At 43.9% G+C, this 18,831-nt stretch overlaps 1 protein-coding gene across 1 annotated transcript in view; it reads left to right on the top strand.

The window, feature by feature from the left end:
• FAM3B (FAM3 metabolism regulating signaling molecule B) overlaps window positions 1-18,831 on the top strand; it is a 61,890-nt gene that overhangs the window by 19,905 nt on the left and 23,154 nt on the right. The window contains exon 2 of the mRNA XM_063442440.1: window positions 18,625-18,768. Coding sequence (XP_063298510.1) covers window positions 18,625-18,768 — 144 coding nt within the window. The remainder of the gene's footprint in view (window positions 1-18,624; window positions 18,769-18,831) is intronic.

The following is an 18,831-nucleotide window of genomic DNA, read 5'->3' as shown; positions in this document are numbered from 1 at the left end:
CTCTGCTGCTGGAGACCGACTGTCTCCCCTTGAGTTACACCGCTCTGCTGCTGGAGACCGACTGTCTCCCCTTGAGTTACACCGCTCTGCTGCTGGAGACCGACTGTCTCCCCTTTAGTTACACAGCTCTGCTGCTGGAGACAGACTGTCTCCCCTTTGGCTAAACAGCCCTGTTGTGGGGGGGCAGGACCGACCGTCCCTACCCCCTGTGCTGGAAGTGCAGAGACCACGGTCCCATCTGCACAGGTGTGGGGCTTACAGTCTCCCCCTGGTACATTAAGCTGCTGCTGGGGAGAGGTGGTAACCAGCTCCTCTCCCATTAGAACACTCTGCCGCTGGGGAATGGAGACTGAGCTCTCTATTCCCTGTACATTAATGATCCGCCGCTGGGGAGAGGTGGTAACAATCTCCTCTCCCATACATACTTCCCGTCTCTGCGGAGGGAGACCGACTGTCTCTCCTCCCAGCACAGAGTCCTGCTGTGGGGAAAAGGGGGCTGGGCTCTCCATTCCCTGCTGGATACTCTGCCGCTGGGGAATGGAGACTGGGCTCCCAATCCCCAACAAATCACACTGCCGCTGGGGAGGGAGGACGGCCCCTTCAGCTCCCTGTAGCTTGGGCGCAGAGACCACGGTCCCATCTGCGCTGGTGTGGGGCTTACTGTCTCCCCTTGGTGTGCTAAGCTGCTGCTGGGGAGAGGGGGTAACAAACTCCTCTCCCTTACACACTTTCAGCCGCTGGGGAGCAGGGCTGACCCTCTGTACTCCCTGTAGGCAGGGCGCAGAGACCACGGTCCCATCTGCGCTGGTGAGGGGCTTACTGTCTCCCCTTGGTGAGCTGTGCTGCCGCTGGGGAGAGGGAATAACAAACTCCTCTCCCTTACACACCTTCAACCGCTGGGGAGAGGGGATAACAGGCTCCTCTCCCTGCACCGTAGACTGCCGCTGGGGAGCCAGAACGGCACCTTCAGCTCCCTGTAACGCACACTGCCGCTGGGGATCTGGGCCGACTGCCCAGCATCCCTGTAGGGCCGGTAGAGAGACCGCAGTCCCATCTCCACCTGCCATTGGTGGGTCTTCCCAGGACCAATCCGTGAGGCCCCTCAACATTTGTGAGTAAGGGCCACCTGCTTCCCCACCTGGCAACTCTGGTTGCTGCTGGGGATCTGGGCCGGCTGCCCAGCATCCCGGTGGAGTGACCTTGGTCCCATCTCTACCTGCCTGTTGTGGTTCCTCACAGGACCAGTCTATGAGGACCCCCACTTCGGGTTCCTCCCGCCGCCTCAGGGAAAGACGGCTAACCTCCTCGGATGCAGCCTCTACCCGGCTGCTGTAACGCTCCTGCTGCTGAGCATACTTCCTCTCTTTTGCCAACCGGAATTCTCGGTCCAGCCTTGTGTTTCGCTCGGCCATGACCTGGTTCCAGATCACCCGGCGTGTCTCCATGGGTATATCATCCCCATACTCAGCCACTCGCTGCCTCACCTCGGCCAGCCAATCATCTCCAGAGCCAGAACCTTCCATACTTGTCTGCTCCCAGGGGCGCTGCACGACTGCTAGCGTTGCCCTCAATTGTAAATCCAAACGCACTGTGTCTCCGAGCTGCTTTACCTCGCACTAGGACGCCATCCCACCGCTTGCCACCAATGTAACGGATCGCCTGGCACCCCGACCGGGTACCTCCGTTAATGGATGCTCCTAGTGCTTCCTGAGGACTCCAAGCACTCTGGCAGACACCATAATCACCGAATCCGAGAAACCTTTAAATTCTCCCAAGCGTATTAATGCTGTAGACCATTGAATAGGAACCATACGAATAGGCTTGTACTCCTAGCAGTCAACTGGAACAGCATGCAATAAATCCTTCCCCCAATAATGAGACGACACATCACTTTGAGGGTAAAACAGGAACTCTGGACTGGCTCATCCAGCCTGGCTTTTATTTCCAACTCACACATACAGGCCACACCCAGGGGGAGGCATAAAAGAACCAATGACATAGATGTTACCTCCCACACATCCCCTCCCCTTAGTGTGACACATAATCCCATTATGCATACAGTGTAAAATATACTTTTACACAACTTTCATAACTTTAAAACCATACATCACATTCACATAAAAATACATATCCACAATCAATCCATTCAGGGGAACAACATATTAAAAAATGGCATGAATCCGACCAGGGGTTCAAAAGTTACTAAAAGTATCTTTTGTTCCTTTCTGGCTGGCAGAAAAACATCCCCACAATGCACCCTGGTTTCCTCCCTTCTGCCCTGGAGTTAATTGGAGAAGTAATCCAATTACCCAGGACTAAAGGCAGACTCCATTAACCACATGGTTGCAAAACAACATAAAACACTTTAAAATACATAAAGTCACATTTACACATAACACACAGACATTTCACCTATCCCCAGATAGCTGGGATCTGCACGCACAAAACTACCGAATAGCGCACAGATCCTACTCACACAGTACAATTGCCATGGAGCTAAAGTCTTTCCCATAGTCTTTCATTATATGAATAGGCTCCATGGTATGGCTATCTGGGGTATCACATTCCCATAAAGTCTGGTCCATAGTCCAAAGGCAAGAGGCGGGCAATCAGCCCCCTCCAAGGACACGTGGCGAGGTCGGTTTCGCCACAAACGTCTCATTTCCTCTTTGTACTTAGATGAAGTAGGTGTAACAGGTGCTGTAGTTTGCCATTTAATTAATCCCTGTGGGATATGTTAGAGAAACAGCCTTTTATAACCAGCCTATAAACATTCCAATTTGTATCATGGCAGCTGCTGATAATTGTTAATGATAGTTACTAGCATTTTAGGGATTACAGATGATGCTAAATTAAGGTAAATAAATGCTAAGAGCATGGGAAATTTACTGGGTAGAGGGGATCACCTTCTACTATAACCTTGACAAGGAAATGTTAACTCACATGGTAGTGTCCCTTTGATAAAAACCTTGCAAATGTTGTGATGCAAGGAGTTCCTACAACAGGGCCTCTCATTCATAATAGCTGTAGTGATTTCCTGAAAAGCTCAATAGCTTTCTTATTTTTAATTCAACAGCAGGATAGAACATAATGGAAGACTTCTAATATTAAACATTATCTGCAAGCTAAACATGGTACTGGCAATCTCAATGTCGTAACTGCCAAAGATTGATCTTTAAAAGTATGACACCTAAATGGCAGCAATATACATACACTATATGGACAAAAATATTAGAATCCTTAATTATTGAATTCAGGTGTTTCAAAAAGACCTGTTTTCACAGTGGTAAAAAAAATCAAGCACCTAGCCATCCAGTCTGCATTTACAAATATTTGTGAAAAGATGGGTTGTTGCTCAGTGAATTAAAGCATGATACTGTGATAGGATACAATCTTTGCAATAAGTCAATTTATGAAATGTTATCCCTACTAGATATTCAAAGGTCAACTGTAAGTGGCATTATTGGAAAGTGGAAGTGTTTTGGAACAGCAGCAACTCAGCCACGTAGCGGAAGACCACATAAAGTCACAGAGAGGGGTCACTCAGTGTTGAGGTGCATGGTGCATAAAAGTCACCAACACTCTGCTGATTCCATAGCTAAAGAGTTCCAAATTTCCATTGGCATTAATAACAGGACAAAAACCATGCTGTGTCAGTTTTGTGGAATGGGTTTCCATGGCTGAGGAGCTCCATGCAAGCCTCCCATCACCAAGTATAATGCCAAGTGTTGGATCGAGTGGTGTAATATACGCCACCACTGGACTCTGGAACAGTGTAAACATGTTCTGTGGAGTGACAAATCATCCTTCTCTGTTTGGCAGTCTGATGGGTGAGTCTGGCGCCGGCCAGGAGGATTTTACCTGCCTGACTGCATTGTGCCAACTCTAAAGTTTGGTGGAGGAGGGATAATGGTATGGGGCTGTTTTTCATGGTTTGAGCTTGTCTCTTTACTTCCAGACAACACTATGCTTCCAATTTTGTGGGAATAGTTTGGGGAAGGTTTTTTTCTATTCCACCATGACTGTGCCCTAGTGAACAAAGCAAGGTCCTTAACCCCTTAAGGACCAAACTTATGGAATAAAAGGGAATCATGACATGTCACGCATGTCATGTGTCCTTAAGGAGTTTTAAAGACATGGTTGGATGAATTTGGTGTGAAAGAACTCAACTGACCCACACAGAGCCCTGCCCTCAATCATATTGAACACCTTTGGGATGAACTTAAATGGAGATTGCAAGCCAGGCCTTCTTGTCCAATATCAATGCCTGACCACACAAATGCTCTACTGAGCGAATGGGCAAAACTGTGGTGGGGGGGTAAGTACATATTATTATCCATGTATCTATATTGTATTATCATAAAAATCTCTGTTGGTGTAATGGTCAGGTGTCCCGACACTTTTGCCCATGTAGTAGCACCTTAGACCATGTCTATATAAAGTACAAGTTAATGGTGTTAAAATTATTGATGCATTTAGCGAGATTAAACATCATATTACAATGGAAAATATTGCAGTAACTCACACGCCACATTCATACCATTTTCATAGAAAGTATAACTATTGTCTGATCACTTCAATGACGGGCACAAGATTCTAGCTTACAAGAGCTGGCATAGTACAGACTGTCATGCCTTGCTCTTGGACTTTGTATGCATCTGTGTGTGTACTGGATACAGCTGGTATTTAAACTAGAAAGTCCGGATTAACTTCCTTCTTGGATTCAGTCCACTTATATTGTTCTCATTCTAGAAATTGGTCTTAGTATTGCATGAGTGCTCATCTGGAAAGTTGAGAACACTACCTAATTTTTTTTAGAGAGGTGACCCTTGGCTGTTCAACATATGACCAAAGGCAGATCCCCATTTGTTGTAGAACTACATCTGCCATAATGATATTCCAGTCTTAAAGGAACAAACTGAAGTCTGGTTTTGGACTCAAATTCATGCTTTATTTTTCTCCCTGTTCAAATTTATTAAGTTTTGTTTAAAAATAAAGTTTTTTTTTTTTACTTCGTCATAACTCCACCCCTTTAGCCACGCCTCCTCTTTTCCTAAATCTGTTCCTGATTGTAATGAATGCCTTGTAGCTCAGCCAGTGAGAGATCAGTGTGAACTAAGTTGCTAACTTGGCCCGCCTCACAGTCAACCACTGCCCTTATCAGTACAATATTTTACTAAGGAGAAAGGTGGTAGATAATAGACAGACAGTGATTGGCTGTGGGGAGGAGTCATGTCAGTAGCTCATTTCACACTGACCTCTCATTGGACTCCTTTGACGTTGGGCAAGCTCTCTTCAGTAGGGGGTTATACTGGGTCATTAAGATTCATCTCTATTTACTGTATATACATGGGTATATTTCTTTGATATAGGAGCATCTCCAAACATCTGTAGCTTCTGGTCCTTTAAATGAAATTCTATGTGCACTGGTTTGTGCGACTTTGCATCTTGTAGTGCTGCCTTCATTTCTTTCACTATTTGGCACATGGTTTATCCTGTTATGAGGAGCTGGGTGAAAGGTTAGCAGCACAGTAAATTGGTAATTATGGTTTTATTATTAAGTACTGCAGTGACCCCACCTCCGTCTTTATGTTGTCTAGCCGGTTGAGCTATGTGCAAAAGAGGAGTGGTGGCTAAAAGGGTAATCTTATGCTGCAGAATCCACCAGTACAACCATTAAAATATTTTTGTTTTATATAATGCTTACTACATGGCTAAGATATTCACCTCAGCAGCTGTATTACTTGGGGGTTTAATGTGTAATTAACAACATTATTACAACTGTTATCAGGGCCAGATTAAGAGCCCATTGGGCCTGGTGCTGACAATTATGATGGGCCTAATTACAGAATCTCATCGACAGAAAACACTAAAACAGTTAAACCTTGCAAGCGTCATGTTTATGGTAGAGATGGTGCTGGATGGAAACACAGGATATAGCGATCAGAAAACACATACCATATGCCAACATCTCTCTTTTTATCTTTCAAGTAAATCCATAAACCTTAACATTGTCCGGTAAAGTAGGATTTCAGTGGGCGTGGTAAAAGGGTGGGCCACTGATGTGAATCACGTAACCAGAACCACCCAAAGGGACAAAACATGCCCAACATGGGGGCGTGTCTGCATGACGAATTAGATGGTCAGCCTGGCGTGAATGCACGTCAGGCTGCCTGCCAATCATTCAGGATGACCAACCAAGGGCATACTATGCAGACAGCATAAATGCATCTAATGATGAGCTAGCTCTACGCTTTCTAAGGACTATCCCCTAGCACTCCTCTCCTAAACTTGTTATTAGCAGGCAGAAGTTCTGTTAAACAGTTTGGGACAGAGAAAAAGTGTATTAAGTGAGTGGAGAAGACAGGGAACATGCCATAGAGTTAGAGAGACTGAAGCAGCAAAAACATTTGCATAGTGCGTAAAGTCAGTTTTACCCTAACTCATTTAATTGTCAGCCAGTCCACACAAGTTTTGTTCCCCTACATCCCTCTTAAGTTTCCATACTTAAAAAAGAGCAGAAGAATAGTGGAAATCCCCCCCCCCCTCCCCCTTTATTTTTCTTTCAAAATAACTGGGCATATTCCATAGGCATGGGCCTGGAGCTGCAGCTCCATCAGCCCCTATGTTAATTTGCCCTGACTGTTATGCTACAGAGTGTACCAAGTACCCTGTACCAGGGCCGGACTGGGAGTAAAACAAGGCCCAGTAATTTCATGGCGCATTGCTTTTGCTAAAGTTGGATCCAGTGGCGGCTCTAGACTTTGCTAGAGCTGCCCCCCACTAACACCCATAGTAAAAAAAAACAGAGGTTGCATTACGTGTGTATAAAGAGCTGTAGTTAGATTGGAGGGTGGCCTTCAGTGCTGCATACAAAGAGCTTGCAGCAGTGCCGGACTGGCAAAAAAATTGGGCCCGGGCAAAGTGTTTCATTAATCCATTTGTGCTGCGTTGTATTTGTTCTGAGCAGCACAAGAGGGTTAAGGACACACTTGCGCTGTGTTTGCTTGTGACTTGTCTCTAGTGTCTCAATAAGTGGGATTTCAGAGGACAAAAGGGCCAGGAAAAAGTATAGTGCGTATGTTTGGAGGTTTCTATTGGGATTGCATGTGTGTAGAGTAAGCTGATTGTAGTGTATTTGTGTAAATACGTCAGTTTCAGTTGTTTTGTGTTTGTGGTGTAATGTGTGTGACTAGGGGTTGTAGTGTAGTGTGTTTTACTAGGGGCTGTATGGGTTCTGTAGTGTGTGCATAGGGGATGCAGCAATTGTGTGCATAGGGGCTGTAGTGTATGTGTGTAGGTGACATATGATGTGTGTAGAAGCTGTAGAGTCCGTGTTTAGGAAACTTAGTGTGTGTTTTTGCATATAAGGAATCTAATGTGTGCATCTAGAGTGTTTATAGCAGATGCAGAATGTGTGCATAAGAGATGTAGTGTCTGAAGGGCATGCAGTGTGTATGAGGCATGCAGTGGGTATGAAGGTTGCAGTGTTTGTATGTGGATCACAGGATGTGTAGGGGTGCAGTCTGTGTAAGGACTGCAGTGTGTGTAAGGGGTGCAGTGTGAGTGTTTGGGGTGCAATGTGTTTGTGAAAGGTACTGTGTGTGTTTGTGAGAGGTGCAGTGTATGTGGAAGGTGTGTAGTGTGTGGGTTGCAGTGTTGTGTCTGAGGGATGCAGTGTGTGTGAGGAGTGTAGTGTATGTGTGTGGGGTGCAGTGTCTGAAGAATGCAGTGTTTGCGTGTGAGGTGTGATGTGTGTGTGTGTGTGTGTGTGTGTGAGGGGAGCAGTGTTTGTAAGGGAGGAATGCAGTGTGTGTGTGAGGAGTGCATTGTGTGTGTGAGGGGCAGAGTGTGTGTGGGGTGCAGTGTTGTGTCTGAGGGGTGCAGTGTGTGAGGGATGTAGTGTGTGTGTGTGTGTGGAGGGGGTGCAGTGTTGTCTCTGAGGGGTGCAGTGTTTGAGGAGTGTAGTGTGTGTGAGGAGTGTAATGTTTGTGTGTGTGTGTGTGTGTGTGTGTGTGGCGCAGTGTGCGCATGTGACATACAGACATACATACATATACATACACACATACATACATAGAGAGACAAACACAGACACATACATACAGAGACACAGACAGACAGACACATACACACATACACAAGACACACATACATACAAAGACATACAGACAGACACACACATACATACAAACAGACAGGCACACATACTTACAGATAGACACATACAGACAGACAAACACACATACAGGCACATACACACATACATACAGAGACACACACATACATACACACAGACACACACAGACAGACACATACACACACACATACAGACAGACACATACATAAATAGACACACATATACACATAGTCACACACACATATACAGAGACACACACATACACACACAGACCCATACACACACATACACACATACATAGAAACAAAACCACATATATACAAAATGTTTAAGTCACCCTCCTGTTTCCTGCCTTTTAGGTGCAGGAGGGTGACTTTCCCTGGCGTCCAGTGGTGGCTCTCTCTGATAGCTGTGAGGAGTGACGGGCAGTCACTTCCTCCCAGCTTTGATGTAATCACAGGGGGCCTTGATCGCGCTGTTAAAACACTGCAGCACTGACCAGGCCCCCTAGAAATTCATCGCCATCGGGTGGCCCCCTTGAACGTGCGGCCCCGGTGGTTCGCAGGGAGGCCAGGCCCCCTGGAGTGACAGGCCCGGTCGCAGTGACCCCTGCCACCACGGTATGTATGCCACTGACACAAATGTATACTCACAGATAAAAGCATAGATATATATGCACTCACAGATAAAAATAAAATACACACTCACAGACACATATATAAAGACATACATGCCCTGGTACACACCTTCATAGATACAAGCATAAAGGCACACACATTGACAAGTACACACATACACATAAATAGCAAAACCTTTCGAGTAATGGCAAAATACTAATGGACATTGGGCAATATCTGTTCACCTGTATTTGCATTTCTGTAAAAGGCGGTCGTGTATTACCATTGTTTCAACTTACTCTTAAAACCTTGCATTCCTTTGCATAATAGTAAACAAAGCATTTGTTATAATGATCATAATCATATAAGTTCATGTATTGTCTCTCCATGGTCATGTGGTTGCATGTTGACTCCTGTAGCAAGGGCATGCACGTCAAAAAACGGCTGGGTTTACATGCCAGGTGAATTCTAAAGTGTCCCCTTCTTCCCCCCCCCCCCCCCCCCCCCACCCCCACTCCCCCCCCACCCCCCACCTAAAAATTAAACATACAAACAAACAAAAAACACAGATAAAGTAAGTGTAATGGATTTATTAACTGGACATTAAAAAAAAAATAATAATCTAAAAAATGTATTAAAATTTGACAACCGAATTTGAAAATATGTATGTATTTAGTGCATAGTTCTGTTTGTAATGTATTGTGTTTGCAAATGTGAATATAGTGAATGTATGCAGCTGTGTAGATTCACGCAGCGTTAAAGCTGTTTATGGTTAAGGTCAAGGAGGGGTTAATTTTAGGTTAGAAAAGTGAGCTCTACGATGCAGGCTTTTTAAGGGAATAACACTTGGTAGTAAGTGTTTTCTTTAATTTACAACATTGCCTACAGATATATACCAATGAAAATAAAACGAAAATGAAATGAAATGTAAAACTTGTTTTTTATTATTATATTTAAAAGAAAGATATATCTATAAGTATCACACAGTGAGAAAAAGGTACTAGCGTGCTAATTGTATATAAATTGATAGACCCTATGGGCAGGGGTGTATCTTGGTTTTGTGCTGCCCTAGGCAGGACAAAACTCAGGCGCCCCCCTCACCCCCACCCCCCCCCCAACCCTTCCCCCGCCTTCTAAATACACACACACTGACAGATACGCATCCATTAGCTAACTGTTAGCTAATGGATGCGTATCTGTCAGTGTGTGTGTGTGAGTGTATGAGTGTGTCTGTTAGTGAGTGTGAGTGTGTCTGTTAGTGAGTGTGTCTGTTAGTGAGTGTGTGAGTGTGTCTGTTAGCTGCTAACAGACACACTCACACACTCACTAACAGACACACTCACACACACTGACATACACACACTAACAGACACACACAGTCAGACACACACACACTCTAACAGACACACTCTCACACACACACACTCTAACAGACAAACAGACACACTCACACTCACTAACAGACACACACTAACAGACACACTCACACACACTAACAGACACACTCACACACACTAACAGACACACACACACACACACACTAACAGACACACTCACACACTAACAGACACACACAGTCAGACACACACACACACACACACACACACTAACAGACACACTCACACACTAACAGACACACACACACACACACACACACACTAACAGACACACTCACTCACATTAACTCGTTTTTTTTTTTTTTAATTTACCCCCCCAGCCTCCTTACCTTTGGGAATGCTGGGGGGGGTTCTCCCTCTCCCTGGGGTCTAGTGGGGCTGCCGGTCGGGCTGCTGGGCTGGTTGCTGGCGAGGGAGCACTTCCTCTGAGCTATCTGCTCAGCTCCCTCGCGCGCCGCAGAGTGAGGCTGGGAGGCGGAGCCGGAATATGACGTCATATTCCGGCTCCCAGCCTCACTCTGCGGCGCGCGAGGGAGCTGAGCAGACAGCTCAGAGGAAGTGCTCCCTCGCCAGCCGCCCGCCCGCCCAGCAGCCACCAGCCCAGGGTGTCTGTTAGCCGCAAGGCTAACAAGGCATTTGCCCTGGGCGTTTGGGGGCGGCTTTTTTTGCCGCCCCCTGGAAAATGCCGCCCAAGGCAAATGCCTTGTTTGCCTCGCGGCAAATACACCCCTGCCTATGGGAAAAAGAAAAGAAAAAAAGAGAGAAATATATATATGTTTCTAGATTCTAGTTTACTTCAGTTGTGTGGTCAATCAGCTAAACTAATGGTAAAGGTTAGCAATAAATGTATCTCGTACTTGCTACTGTAACTGGTTAAACTAGAGTATCAGCAGCAAAAACATATACTGTATTAGATAGTCTGTAATGTATTAACCTGAATGCTATGGAACTCTCAAGGTTTAGCTTGATAATTGATACAGGTATACTAAACTATGCCTTTGTGGGCACCTAATTAATAGCAGGTAAGCTTAATGATTATTACTGGAGTACTAAACGGTGCCTTCGTGGGCATCTAATTTGTAGCAGGTACTGGCTGTGCAGCCCATGTGAATATCTATGTTGTGCCTTCAAGGGCACCTATTATCTGTAGTTATAAGTATCTCAGACCCAGTACAGTTTATGCTATCCTAAGCTCGAACTGCATACCTAACTGCATACCTAACTGCATACCTAAAAACAAGATAGCTTGAGTTGTAGCTTGGTAATTGTAACGAGAGTGCTAAACTGTGCCTTCGAGGGCACCTAATTTGTAGCAAGTACTGACTGACAAGCCTTAGTATCAAGCTGTTTAAGAGTAAAAGAGTACCTATGCTGTGCCTTCAGGGGCACCTATTAGGTATAATTATAGGTATAGTACACTTTCTGCTATCCTAGGATGAGACTTAGCAGCTAGAGACACCGGGCGCACAATTCCGCCAACCATTAAACCACCAATGGAATTTGAAATCATAGGATGACCTCCCCATTCACCAATCAAAATAAGGGAAATACAGGTGATTATAATTCTATGTGGGACTAAGAACTAAGGACACAAAGGATTGGTTAATTAGAAAATTGAACTCCAAATGTGAACTCAAGGGAAGATCCAAGAGACATTTAAAAGGCAGAAGGTACAGAGGATCAAGCTACAGCTGACTGAGGAAGCTCCAGGAGGAATGAAACGCGTATTGGCTATCAGGACTTCAGATTTTAAATACTGTATGTATTAATAAACTAGATTTTATACTAAGTCAATTGAAGCCTCAGGTACCTTCATTGGGGGAAGTGCCACCCCCCCTAGAGTGGCACAAAGCATACCACCCTCAGAGCCCTTAAGGCTCTGAAAATGGTGAGCTCATTACCTTTTCATATTTATCTATAATACCTCTACAACTATACTACACATTGGATGTCTTGATTGTTTTTATCTTTCTGGAGGAAAAGTTCCAGCAAGAAACAGTGGTGGCATGCTGCCCTAAAAGCATACCAGTCTTATTTACAGAGCCAAAAATATAGGCTCATTAAAATGTGAGTGACCCATTCTTTACCTCACTTAATCCACAGTGTTTGACAATCTGCACTATATTGTGCATTTTTTTTATATCTTTCATATCTGTACTTGACGTATACGATTCAAGCAAGATTTTATAAAACAATCCCTCAACACACAGAGCACTCCACTTAAGGTATATGTTAACTATATACCAAACCCACCTTCTGTATTAATTGCATGTGGAATAATGGGTAATCCACATCAGTGTTTAGAGCTGCTATACACCGATTTCACCACAAATTCCTTTTATGTAACACACACTCTCCGGAGAGGAGATTTTTGTTCTATTCTTGGGATATGTAATTACCCCTGGGCAAATACAAATGGATCCTAGTAAGATCACTGCCGTATTGGAATGGCCAATACCCAAAGACAAGAAATCCGTACAGCGATTCATGGGATTCGCCAACTTTTATAGGCGTTTCATTAGAGTTTTTTTCCAGGTATGTGCTCCCATAACAGCCTTAAACAAAAAACAGGAACGGTTTACCTGGACCACTCAAGCCCAAGAGGCTTTAAAAAAATGTAAATAACTTTTTACCCAAGCTTCTATCCTCATACAATCCAATATCATAAAGGCATTTTTTCTTGAGGTTGACGCCTCCGATATTGCTATTGGTGGAGTCCTATCCAAAAGAAACGAGAAACGATTACATCCCGTGGCCTTTTACTCTAGTAAACTATCACCTGCAGAACAAAACTACGATGTAGGTGAGCGAGAACTTCTTGCTGTCAAGAAAACTTTAAAAGAATGGAGCCACCTACTTGAGGGAGCTCCTCTAACCATCACGGTATATACAGACCATTGTAATCTAGAATATCTTCGTGCTGCCAAAAGATTATGTCCCCACCAAGCCCGCTGGGCCTTATTCTTCTCCAGATCCAATCTACAAATTATTTAATGCAATGGATCAAAGAATAAAAAGGCTGATGCCCTATCACCCATATACGAAAAGACGGATTCAACAAACCCAAACCAAGACACCATTCTGTCTCCACATCAATTTCTTGCTATACAAGTCTCACTCCCAGACCGCATACCAAACCTAGCGGTCCAACCACCCATGACAACTCCTCCCCTAATTCAGAAACAAGGACTATGGTACCACGACGAACAGTTGTATGTACCACCCTCACTCCAGTCCGAGGTCATTAGCCAATTCCATGACACCCTCTCGGCTGGCCACAGAGAAGTTTTTCAGACACTCTAAAACATTAGCCGTTGTTATTGGTGGCCTTCTATTAAGACAGACATCAGGGACTATGTCCTCTCATGCAATATATGTGCCCAATCAAAGATTCCAAAAGGAAAACCAGAGGGTCTATTACAACCTCCTGCAGTTCCTCAAAGGCCATGGATCAACATAGCTATGGATTTTATTGTGGATCTAACTCTATCACACAAACACAATACCATCATGGTGGTAGTGGATAGATTTACAAAAATGGTGCACCTTATTCCCTCCATCGGAACTCCATCTGCTTCCAAGACGGCTTCCTTATTCCTGCAAAATGTATTTCGTCCACATGGATTGCCTCAAACCATCATCACTGACCGAGGTTTTTTAATTCACCTCCCGCTTCTGGTCCCATTTCTGTCATCACCTAAGAATTCAACCCTGTTTATCCTCAGCTTTCCACCCTCAAACCAATGGCTAAACAGAACGCACCAACCAAACTTTAGAACAATATCTTTGCTGCTTTACTACACATGTCCAGGATGATTGGCTATCTCTACTACCCACTGCTGAATTCTCCTATAACAACCATATACATCACTCCATCAAGATGACACCGTTTTATGCCAACAATGGGGTTCATCCATGTGCCTTTCCTAAACTCCCTTGTCCCAACACCGTGCCTAATGTAGCCTCACGTCTGAACAAACTCAGAGACGTATGTTGCAACAAACCCTGAAAGTAGCACAACAACGCTACAAAGGATATGCAGACAGAAGAAGGTCACCAGCACCCACCTATGTGCCAGGGGACAAAGTCTGGTTATCCACACAACATATGCATTTGTACTGTCCTTCACGGAAACTTGGACCATGCTACATAGGCCCTTTCACTATCAGTGAAATCATATCTCCTGTAGCTGTCCGTTTAGGTCTCCCTTCCACCTACCAGTTACATCCAGTTTTCCATGTATCCCTCCTAAAACCATGGAAACCCGACTGATTCTCTTCCCGTAACATTACTCTACCCATTCCAGTGGTTGTTGATGGCTCTGAGGAATTTGAGGTCCGGTAGATCCTCGACTCCAGATGTCGTAGGGGTGTCTTGGAGTATCGCATCCACTGGAAAGGGTATGGCCCAGAGGAACGATCTTGGGAGCAGGCCAGGAGTGTCCATGCACCTGCCAAGATTAAAGCTTTCCACAGAAGACACCCTGGTCGGCCAACTCTATTTCGCGCCCTAAGGTCACGCCTATGGAGGGGGCTCTGTCACGGCACTCCCATGGGCGCCCGCAACGACCTCGCAACAGAGTCGCGGTACTCGCGCGCTCCTGCAGACCCCTCACCCGGCGTTCTGCACAAAGAGGAAGAGGAGAGCTGCAGATCCATGAGGGAGGAACAGGTCAGGGATTATGGAGTAAAGCAAGATGGCACCGAGTCCCTGACTTCTTTATATAGATCCTGTGTGCTCCACCTACTGGTGGGAGGTGGCCGGTCATGTGATCCCTGCCACCAATTTAAACCAAGCACACCTTCCAGTAAGTTCTTGGCTATTTTGCTTGTCTCTATATACCTGCCTATTGATTATCAGCCAATGTGCCTGGTTACTGATCCTTGATTCTCCGGTTGATTATTCCTGCCTGCTTCCTGACCTGACTCCAGGTTAATCGGCTACTTCTATCTGCTGCCTAACTGCAGTGTTCTTTCTACATCCCCTGCTCCTGTTTCCTTGGATTCTTCATTTTGCTTCTTCCCATTAAAGGCCTCCACGCCACCACAGGCCCTTTGGGACCCTGTCTCCACTTCCAGGTGCTCCTGAGGGTCGTTATAGTAAGGGAGTGCTGTTCCACTGCAACTGGGTTCCATCATCTCTGCAAATTCCCCAGGTGGGTGTGACACTTTATTGGTTAACTGTTTATTATTTTCTACAATATTTTTACTTTGTAGTGTGTACGGGTCTATTTTTATTACGGCAAAGTTCAGTTGCAGTTTTAAAGCACATCCCACATCTCCTTTTATTTGATTTTTTCTACCAGTCTGTATTGGCCCGTGTACCCCGATTATTATGGATGTTATGTTTGGTTTACATGCAACTAACTCTATAGTTTATTCTCTATTGCACGTATTTCCTGTTGGGGTGTGTACTTCCTTTCTGTATCTCCTGAAACATGGCTGCTATACACTAATAGCTTGCAGCGTCTTTATTTATATCTCCTGAAACATGGTGTAAGAAGTGGGATACCTACACGTCCTTGGCAGATTGTCAGTATGGATTTATTCAACTATGCTGGAAAAGAGTACCTGTTCTTAGTTGATTTTTACTCAGACTTCTGGGAAATTGAACTGCTTCCTGATCTGTCCACTGAAACTACAATTAAGCGATGCAAGGCGCAATTTGCACGTCATGGCCAACCAACTAAAGTGATTTCTGATAATAGTCCTCGGTTTGCAAGCTTATAGTTCAGGAAATTTGCTACTGAATGGGAGTTTGAGCAAGTGACTTCTTCACCACACCATTCACAAGCTAATGGCAAAGCTGAATCCGCTGTGAAAATAGTGAATAATTTATACAAAAAAGTGATGGTAAAGACCCATGGAAAGCCATCCAACAGAGAAACACTCCAACAGAGGGTATGGATAGTAGTCCGGCACAGAGACTGATGTCAAGGAGATTAAAGACCTACTTACCAGTAGCCAACAAGCTACTGTGATACAAGGTGTACCAGAAAAGTTACGACTTAAGAGGCAAGTGTTCAAGGCTAGATATGACTCATCTGCTAGGGATTTACCTGAACTGAATATTGGTGAACAAATCCATATGAAACCTTCTGGGAGATCGAAACAAGTCGCTGGAGAATGGGAAACTGTCTGCAAAAACTTGCACCACGCTCTTACCTTGTGGATATCGAAGGAACTCTCTACCGACGCAATCGTGTGGATCTGCGAGTGGTCGAGAAGCCCGATTCTCAATATCCAGTTGACAAGCCAGACACACCTGGTATTCCGAGGACACACTCACATGTCGGCAGTAAAGAGTGTACAGAAGTGATACCACAGACTAGTACTAATGACAGCACTGAACAAGCAGGACCTGACAGCAGTCAAGTTCAAAGCATACTAGTAAGTGGTGGGAAGAGTCCAGTAACCTCAGAGAGGGCTAAAAGACTATTTGCACAACCTGGACCAGTCTTCACTCGTAGTGGCAGACATTCACAACCACCTGAGAGACTTAACCTCTAGAATGTTATTACAAGGACAATGTTTCAAAATGTTGATTTATTAATACTAAAAGAGGGAGATGTTATGGATGTTATGTTTGGTTTACATGCAACTAACTCTATGGTTTATTCTCTATTGCACATGTTTCCTGTTGCGGTGTGTACTTCCTTCCTGTATCTCCTGAAACATGGATGTTATACACTAATACCTGGCAGTGTCTTTATTTATATCTCCTGAAACACCGATCCCCAACACCATTTTGATTTGTCAGATTTTTGTCTCCAGGTCTCTTAGTTCTTCTCTCTGCCAGACTCTCTTCTCCCTTTCTAGCCAGGTTTTTCCATCCGACATCCATCATTCATCCACTTCAGTTCACCAACCTCCGTTCCTCTCTTTCCACTTGTATATCCTTTGTCTCTTCACCGGTCTCTGTTACCTACCTCGAAGATGTGTGACAAAGGTTGTGTGTATGAATGTGTGGCAGTTTTCGTGTTATTGTCATAGCTCAGAGTTAAGGCACTGCATGTGTGTGATGGGCATTGTGTGTGGTGTTAACTGCATACATGATGGTTATTGCGTGCATGACTTCATCTGAGTTATGGTAGTTGTGTGTGAGAGGCTGCTTGTGTGTATAACAAAGGTTGTATCATGGTAGGCTGTTTGTACAAGGAAGCACAATGTTTCCACAATTTTTAAATAAGTACCCAAGCCTTATTTGCATGCTAGCAAATGTGTAAGAGTAGCAAAACAGGTTTTTCTCTTATTTTTTCCTCTGCCTCTGTCCCGTCTGATATAACCTGCCTTGTTAGATACCATCTTGTATATGTCACTTTGTTTAGCAAATATTATTATTTTAGTAAATAATATTTCGAAGTAGTGAAAGGGCGTCTTCTTGAGCTTTTTTGATTTCTTACTATCTCGACATTATGAGAAATATTTTTCTTATAATCCAAGAGAGATACAGTAGCGGATATTACCTGGCAAAATATTAATGTGATTATTTGTGTCTTTAAATATGATATAAATTAGTTATTTAACTCTCTTGGCAATATTATTTCTAAGCCTCTATTACATAGTAATATTTGTATCTACCTGATTCATGATCGTTGTGCGTTGTAGTGCTTTATGCTGTATTATATTTTTGCTGCCTGACAAAGTCAATAGAGCGCTCTAGAATAAACATTTAATTGGAATAAATGTTCAAAGGTCAAAATCGGTACTTTTATCAGCATCTGGAAGTGACATTACTTCCTGCTGTCTGATGATAAAATGCACACCTTATGTCCAATAAAAGCACATAGCAAGCCCATTTTTTCCTTGTGTGTACAGTGACCAGACTCGTGAAATATGCCTGCTTGTTTGCATGTTGTTATTTATTAAACTGGGACTTGTGGATAGATAATAATGTAATTTGAAATTTTACATCAAACTTGTTGAGATGGAAAAATAGCTGACTTGGAGAGTTATCCCGGTTTGGTTATTTTGTTCTGAAATTTGCAAAGAGTTATTGAACTCCACAGTTCTAAGTTTAGTGAGTAACGCTGTTGCTAAAGTGTGGATTCAAAGTGAATTTTAAATTTAAGGCCAAAGTAGCTGAGTGCAAAGCACTGCTAACTTAGATCATTTTTCCAGTTCTGCTATTTTGATCTTAAATAGGAATTCTCTTTGAATTCTCCCTTTAGTGAATAACCCAACGTGTTCTTGTGACATAAATGTAAAAGAATTATGAGATGTGGTCTTTGCAGGCTCACACTAGCTAAGCATTTGGCTATGTCTCAAGCATTAGTTTTGCACCATGACTATAGCAGGATTACTTTGTAAGAGTCACACTCTGTCATCGGTCGGAGAGTAATATTAATTTAATCTGATCGTGTCATGGTTTGGTTGCAGGGTTTTCCACTCACATGTTAAATGATAACCAATGTTATAAACAGGAAAGTAAGTGCATTTTTCTCTTTTTTTTTTTTTACTCCTCTTTACAGACACTGTAAAACTAGTAGGTCTTTTGTGTGCTTCCGTGTGTGCCTGGTATTTGGGATATCTGTTTGCAGAGATATTGCCAGAGGACTCTATTCAGACTGCTATTGGAAGTATGCAGCAAGTAGGAATGCGGCCAGTAATAAAAGGTAAGTGTTCGTTGATCGATGGCTTAAATAATGTTGCTGTATGGACACAGATTCAAACCCAAA

Source organism: Pelobates fuscus, chromosome 1, assembly GCF_036172605.1.
Source record: "Pelobates fuscus isolate aPelFus1 chromosome 1, aPelFus1.pri, whole genome shotgun sequence".
In the NCBI taxonomy this organism is placed as follows: Eukaryota; Metazoa; Chordata; class Amphibia; order Anura; family Pelobatidae; genus Pelobates; species Pelobates fuscus.
Note: the sequence above shows the minus strand (reverse complement) of the source record. Positions and strands in the feature narration are given on the sequence as shown.